Source organism: Anarrhichthys ocellatus, unplaced genomic scaffold (genome assembly GCF_004355925.1).
Source record: "Anarrhichthys ocellatus isolate YVR2014 unplaced genomic scaffold, GSC_Weel_1.0 scaffold55, whole genome shotgun sequence".
Taxonomy (NCBI): Eukaryota; Metazoa; Chordata; class Actinopteri; order Perciformes; family Anarhichadidae; genus Anarrhichthys; species Anarrhichthys ocellatus.
In genome coordinates this window covers 1,262,765-1,270,079 of record NW_022280085.1, presented here as the reverse complement: position 1 = coordinate 1,270,079, position 7,315 = coordinate 1,262,765, and the positions used below count along the sequence as shown (strand labels likewise).

The 7,315-nt window shown below is 39.9% G+C and overlaps 1 protein-coding gene across 3 annotated transcripts in view; it reads right to left on the bottom strand.

Annotated features, from left to right (window-relative positions):
• Positions 1–7,204, bottom strand: part of LOC116396408 (uncharacterized protein C16orf45 homolog) — a 10,373-nt gene extending 3,169 nt beyond the window's left edge. For 2 of the 3 annotated variants that reach the window (XM_031871007.1, XM_031871008.1), the window contains exons 1-4: positions 6,980–7,204; positions 4,388–4,508; positions 1,891–1,964; positions 415–529 (exon numbers count right to left, since the gene is read on the bottom strand). In XM_031871007.1, the coding sequence (XP_031726867.1) occupies positions 415–529; positions 1,891–1,964; positions 4,388–4,508; positions 6,980–7,058 (389 nt within the window). In that variant the 5' untranslated portion in view covers positions 7,059–7,204. The remainder of the gene's footprint in view (positions 1–414; positions 530–1,890; positions 1,965–4,387; positions 4,509–6,979) is intronic. The other variant, XM_031871009.1, reaches the window with a different exon arrangement.
• Positions 7,205–7,315: the final 111 nt, after the last annotated feature.

Genomic DNA, 7,315 nt, shown 5'->3' with positions numbered 1-7,315 from the left:
ATGTATATATATGTATATAGAGGGAATGCACAGAACACAAAGAGACAAAGCTTTAGAAGAAAAGCTCTTAAAACTCACTGGATCAATAATCTGAGATGGGGCAAATAGTATATAATGTATATATGTATAATGTCAGTTTGTTTTTGCACAAAGTATTAGGTGTGGTATTAAACTAAAGTTTTTTCAGAAAAGCTTCAGACTGATAAGCATGCTGAAAGCTAATTGTAAAGTTTAATTTTTACAAAGTTAAATCACCAGAATCTAAAGATCCAGACCTTTTGGACTTGCACACTTTTCCCTAAATGAAATCTCCCCTGAAACCCATTGTGTTGCAAACAGACAGCACTGTAATGTCTGCTGGGCATGAGAGGAACATCACTGAGTCTTTTCCCTCGATTGATTTGATAACCTCACCTCAGCCTCTCGAACTCCACATCATCCACGAGGAAGTCTCTGGTCTCCACCAGCTTGTTGATCTGCTGCAGCAGCTCTTCCTCCCTCACCCTGTCCTCCTTGGACTTGTCATTGTCTGTTCAACAGTCACATGACAAGCTTAACGTAAAATACAGCAACAAGTGTCAAAATGATAAACTAGAATAGAATTGAATAAACTGGAATAGAACAGATTATTATTGCCCACTAGGGTGGAAATGTGTCTTATGCTCACCAAGCGAACGAAACATCAATAAATGAAACTACAATAAATAAAAAGCAGTCACGCAGTAAGTAAACAAGGTCATATAACAGAATAATACAGTAACACACAGTCACCAAAGTAACTATTGGAGCCATTTTTCACAAGCTACATATCTTTCGAACATTTTGACACTGAAATTGCATTTTCCAGACGAATAAATCAGGAGAAAATAAACTTTGTTCGAGACCTTTCTCTGTCTCAGCGACACACTCTAGTGAGATCTGGCAACTAACGCCCTAGCTAACAAAATGTTGTACTGCTAAATATGTTTGTAAGCTATGTAGATATCTAATGTTAGCAAAAGAAAATATGAATAAATTATGCAAATATGACTCAATCTGCTTACAGATCCACACCACATACACAACACTTCCGAACGAGGCGAGGATGCCGCAACCACTTCGGAGACAGGAAGTGTGTCCCATTTCTAAACTTTGGCGGAGCTTATAATGCGTTATTTATGTTATAGAGCATCTTTGGCTGCGTTTAGGCACAGCTCAATGCTAACCTCGGCAAGCTAACATGCTCACAGTGACAATGCTAACATGCTAATGTTTAGCATGCATACAACCTTTACCGTGTGAGCCGCCTTAGTTTAGCGTGTTGGCATTGTAAAGATTGAGTGTTATCGGTTCACAGCAGGCCAACATTGCTAGCCCTAGAGCTATGCAGCTAGCATGGCTAAATCTCCTATATCAAAGGCACTTTACAGTATTTGTTAGGTGTATAACCACTTCTGTTCTTATCTCTTTAGCTGCCACAACAAACTTCTTCTAAAGCAGAGCCATTTTATTTTTAATTTCCTCTTTTATTTTTTCAGTAACATTTCCCATTCTGGTTCAAAAATCTCTTTTCCAAGATGGCACCATAAAAAGTTTCACATAAAAGAACGTATTGTATCATAAATTATATAGTTATACAAATGATTTAATAAAAATTCAAGTGGAAAAGGGGATCATTGTTCTTTGAAGTCTCTATGTGTTTGAGGTGAAGTCATTATTTTTATTCACGACCAGCCCATTCTGAGGATGTGTTGGATTCCCTCCACTCCTCATCACAGAAGGGATTGCTGGTCAGAGAAACATTTTCTATATTTTTTTCAAAGATAATAAAGCAAATAAAACCCATATGCAGCACATCATAAGTGAAATGCGTGCTCATTAAATAAAATGAGACTGCTTTTTTTAATATACCTGGAATAGAGACAAGTTTCTGAAGCTCCGTCTTCAGTCTTGTGATTTCTTTGCAGAGCTGGATGTCATCCATCCTGAGCAGAAAACAAACAAACCATGAATAGATATTTGCAGGAAAGCAGGTGTGAAAAAACAACAAACACAGAATGGATTGTATATAACCGCAGCAACCCAATTTCCTTCCTAACTATACATACAAACATCAGTGTGAAATTGTAGGAGCTTATCAAACAGAAAAACACTGGACTGAGATGACAGCGAGGTCCGTGAGTTCATTAACTGGAACAACACCGCCACGCTGCCCTCTGTGAATGAATCACACCTGACATTATCAGATCTCATTTCACCGTCTGACTCTGAAGCAGATTTCAAAACATCAGGAGCCGTTCACGCAAGTGTGTGTGTGTGTGTGTCTCTAAATGTGTGTGCGTGTGTTAAAGTGATGGCAAAAAGAGGGAAATGACTGTGAGAGCAATATGTACTCTGAGCTGTTGGTTTAATAAAACAGGCTTCACTTTGGTGTACTTCAGCAGGATATATCAGGATGACTCATATGCTGCCAGGAGTGTTATTTTTTCAAAATGTATTTGCATTGGAGTTTTCTTGTTTATGTCACAGTCAGACTAAATGATTTCAGTAGTAAAACGACAGCAGGACGGTCAAATAGAAGCTGCGTTACAAATCACATACTTTCTCTTTTTACTTTCCTAGTACATACTGCAGCTTCTCCGAACAAAGTACATACTGTTGAATGCAGTACGCATTTAATTGGGACATACTTCCTCAGCATGCAATGCCTGTGATCTATGTATGTAATAAAATGTATGTTTTTATCTGTCTATTTTTCTTATCTTCTGCGGTTGCCCACGTGACATGTTAGTTTGAATGCATGTATTTTGCTGTTTCTTATTGACAATTTGTGAAATTGTACATGTGCAATTTGTGAAATAAAAAAAACATACTATATCTGCGTTCCAAATAGCATACCTTTTTGTTTTTACTTTTAGCACATACAACATCTGACCTTACAAAGTCGGTTACCCGGTTTGCCGTCTACTGTCGCTGATTCCATGTTAATTCAGCACAAGAGTCAACAGCCATGCTAGCAGCTATGTGACACTGCTAACACGTCGATGTTTGGCAGGTATAACGTAATGTAGTGTGTAGGTAGGTTAGCATTTGCTAATTAGTAGTCACATCAGTCTGGACCCCAAGTGGTGGACCAACAGACCAAGACTGCCATCTGTAGAGCCATGCAGCTAGTGACGCTGAAGATATTAATCATTCTAAGACAGTGGAACACATACAGTACATGTAAAATGTAATGTACTAACAGGAATAGTTTCACATTTAGAATGATTTGCTTTCTTGCAGGGAGTTATATGAGAAGATTGATACCACTCTTATGTCTGTACGGTAGATATAAGGCTTTAGCAGGTTAGCTTAGCTTAGCATAAAGACTGGAAACAGGGGGAAACTGTTAGCCTGGCTCTATTCAAAGGTAACACAATCTACCTACCAGCCTCTCTGAATGTTATATCTCATTTGATTAATGTGTACAAACAGGCTAGCTGTTTCTAGTCTTTGTGCTAAGCTAAGCTAACCGGCTGCTAGCTCTAGCTTCCTCCTTAGCGTACGGACATGAGAGTGGTATTGATCTTCTCATCTAACTCTCAGCAGGAAAACCAAAAAAATGATATTTATATTATAGTTGAGCTTCATTTTCTGCCTGTGCTGCAGTTGATATAACACACATCAACACCTGCAGGGAAACAATCTATAATTGGGAGCTGGATCGTGCATCACTTTTCACCCTCTGGATGCGGATGGAAGTGAGAACATGATCATGAACCGCCAACACTTATCGGATTAGTCATTTTGAAGGCATAAAAACAAAACCCCCCCGAGCAAAAGTCATCCTCCGTTTCTCCGATTCATCATATGGTCACATTACGCAGTGCTGGTGGCTGTTCTCAGTCCCTACTCCACCACCTCCATCCTCGTGTGTCAAAATAATGAGGACGGTCTCGACAGAAAAAGCGCGTAAAAATGAAAGGAAAGGATGAGAGGGAAAGGAGCAAAGGGTATCTTTTTAGATCAGAAAAAAACCTGATCGTGTGTGTGTGTGTGTGTGTGTGTGTGTGTGCTGGTAGTCTGCTAAGACCTCAAATAGCACTGCTGTTTTCTTCACACACTTTGCCATCATGCACATGACTGCTCCCAGTGTTTGTCACCGACAGTCACGGTGCATCATCTCATATTCCTGAGAGACTGCTGACAGTATCTTGGAGTATTCAGATCCCTGTACAGCAGAGAGCTTTACTCTATGTGTCGGTGCAGTGGAACATCACATGATAAAGGAGAAGCACGTATTATCATCTTGGGTCTAATGTCATTGCTGTGTGTCAGTATCCAATCCCTTTTTTTTTTTTTTTTTTTACTCTCATATATGGTTTTATTCAGACTAAAATTGTGCAATTGAAGAAACAGGTCTTACATGTATCTGAGCTCCGATTCCCTCCGGACCAGGATGTCTCTTATCCGCTCAATTTTGCACAGCTCTCCTTCAATGTCCTCGGTCGTAATTGTGGAGTCAGCCATCGAAATTACATCCTCTGCTGGAAGACAGGCAAGAGCAAAACACCATTATTTGGTTCTGATCATGGCATTGGGAGTTTGTACAGACTTGTGTGTGTGTGTGACTGGCTGCCGTCATCAAACAAGTGACACAAGCACCATAAGGAAGCACATTCTGTAAACTGAAAGCCACAAATTGATTGTGAAATTGACTTGAAATTGAGGCTGGCAATTCCTTCCACTGGCATTACTCACTGGAACACTTAAAGGAACTGAGCCATCATTAAGGACATTAGTTAGAGCTGTGTTTTTGCTGCAATAACAAGTTAAATGTTGCATGTGAAAAGGGTGGGTTTGTTTCTCAGTTCCACCAGCAGCGTCCACACAGATTCAAACCGAACCGACAGAGAAGATCATCATTTTCAGAGAAAAAGCACAGTAGTAGGCCATACACTGAATTATTGAACATGGTTTTACAATTGGAAACAATAGCTCAACATCATTGGGATATACGCTTATTTGCTTTCACACAGAGTTGGAGAAGATTAATGCAGCTAGCAGCCGGCTAGCTTAGCTTAGCATAAACATTGGAAACAAGATGAAAAAGCTAGTCTGACTCTGTCTAAAGTGTCTGACAAAATAACACATTTTACTTTGTTTGTTTGCTAAGCTAAGCTAGCCAGCTACTTCATATTTTATTTTCTTCTCTCTTTTTCCATGTTGTTCAAAAAAACTTTCCCCCCTTTTTCAGACACTCCGCGCAGAACAAAATAAATGTATTTTAATATTTAGCGTAGAGACATGATGGTGGTATCGATGCTCTTGTCTGTCCCTCTGCAAGAAAGCAAATGATCCTATCGCCCAAAGCTATTGCTTTAAATCTTTAAATCTCTGTGAGCACCATACTTTGAAAGTTCTGAGTAATTCTGAGAAAGGTGGTGATTAAAAATAAATTGAATCCTATAGTGTAACTGTCCATCTTTCCGTTGCACCTCAAGTGTGAAATTGCTAAATTGGAGTAATTTATTGCATTCATTATGTCCAATAAACCACATGTGTCGGTTGTCAAGGTTCCCGAGAGACTCTGGAAACTCACGGAGGAAATCTTAAAGTAAACAGAGGCAAACACCAAAAGCCCATTATTGAGACAGTAAACCCTACAATGATCCTAGTTCAGCTTTAAACATTTAAAGTGCCCTGGCTCAAATTCACCATCCTGCTGTGATCTGATCACAGCTCTGTGGATACTCCCCCCCCCCCCCCCACCAGTAATTCTTCAAGCATCACTGAATAGCTGCACTGCCTCCCCCTGCAGCCTCCCACTCCTCACCGAGAGCAATGAGTCATCCAGCAGAGCTCGGATCGGCACACAGAGGAATAACAGAGAACCGAGGACTGAGCCCCGAGGAACACAAATAAAATCTCATCATGCAGCTATAAGGTGTCTCCATTTTCAGGGATGGATTTCTAAATTGGCCAACCGGGTACAGGGGCCCGAAGTGTCAGGGGCCCCACTGGCCTTCACCTACAAAATGTCACTAAGAGACACGAACCAACCAGGAAGAGACTCAAAATGACCACGAAAAAACACAAAAACTACTACAAAAAGACACAAAACAACACATAAAGAGGCAAAACCACCACAAAGTCTGTGTCTTTTCTCACAATCACCCATTAACTGTAATTCCCTGACATTTTACTCGGAATTTTCCTGGAATAAAAATATGAAATTTGTTCATAATTATGAGGAATATAAGTACAAGGAAAAACAAAAAGGTAAATACATTTGTTATTAATTACTGGATCGTTATTCTTCATAATGTTGAATTTCCTGCTGCGATGTCAAGCTCTAGAAATTTATTTAAATTAAAGATAAAACGAGATCAAATTAACTGATTTGTTGATTGTCAGAAAAATAATCTGTCACTATATTGAGAATCAATTAATCGTTTAATTAATCAAATATCTTGTTCCAGCTTCCAAATAGGATAACAAGTTTATTTATATTTAATGTGACTAAACTGAATATCTGTTTCTATTTTGGACTATTGGACAAAACAAGCTATTTGACTGAGGAAATTGTGACATATATTCCACTATTTTATCATTATCTATCAACTGCATTTGGGAATTACAGACCAGGTTACTTTTTTTCCTTCTATATCTTTAAATTTGACTAAAGATAAAAACAAGTGGAAGAGTTTTTTTGGCAGTGTGGAAGAAGGCTCTTAGAGAACAGGCATCAGACCATTAGGTCGCCATTGAGGGTTAATTAAAAAGATTAAGCAGAAGAATCTTCCCCTTCACAACTAACGGGTTTACAGGTCTACTGGGTCTAACCCTGCTGACGGACACCTTCACCGCTCAGTGAACTGAGAGGATCTGCAGGGACCTGAAGCTTTCCTTCTCTCGGATGAAAGTTGTGATGTGGACACAGACCCCCTTCTTTCTCCGATTACTTCCCACTGCAACACACGATCCACGCGCGCATCCAAAGCTGCTCAAAACTCACTTGATTTCTCCGCCGCTCCTTCCACCTGCGTCTTCTCCAAAGAGTCGTACTGCTTGGAGGATCTTCTCTCTTTTTCCATATTGTTTTAAAAAAAAGAAGCTTTCCCCCCCTTTTTCAGAAAAAAAAAATCAAATAAATGTACGTGCAGCCAGAAAATGTCTATAGAAGGTATCGACTAAGTCCATGCAGCAGTGCTGTAACGTATAACGGGAGGAGAGCTCCTGCACAGAGGTGGATGTGAGCGCGGAAGGAGCTGAGGCAGCGGATGTCCGCTGCAGGGCGCCACCTGCTGGGCAGACCCGCACCAGAACTACCGACTAAAGAGAAGGACAATTA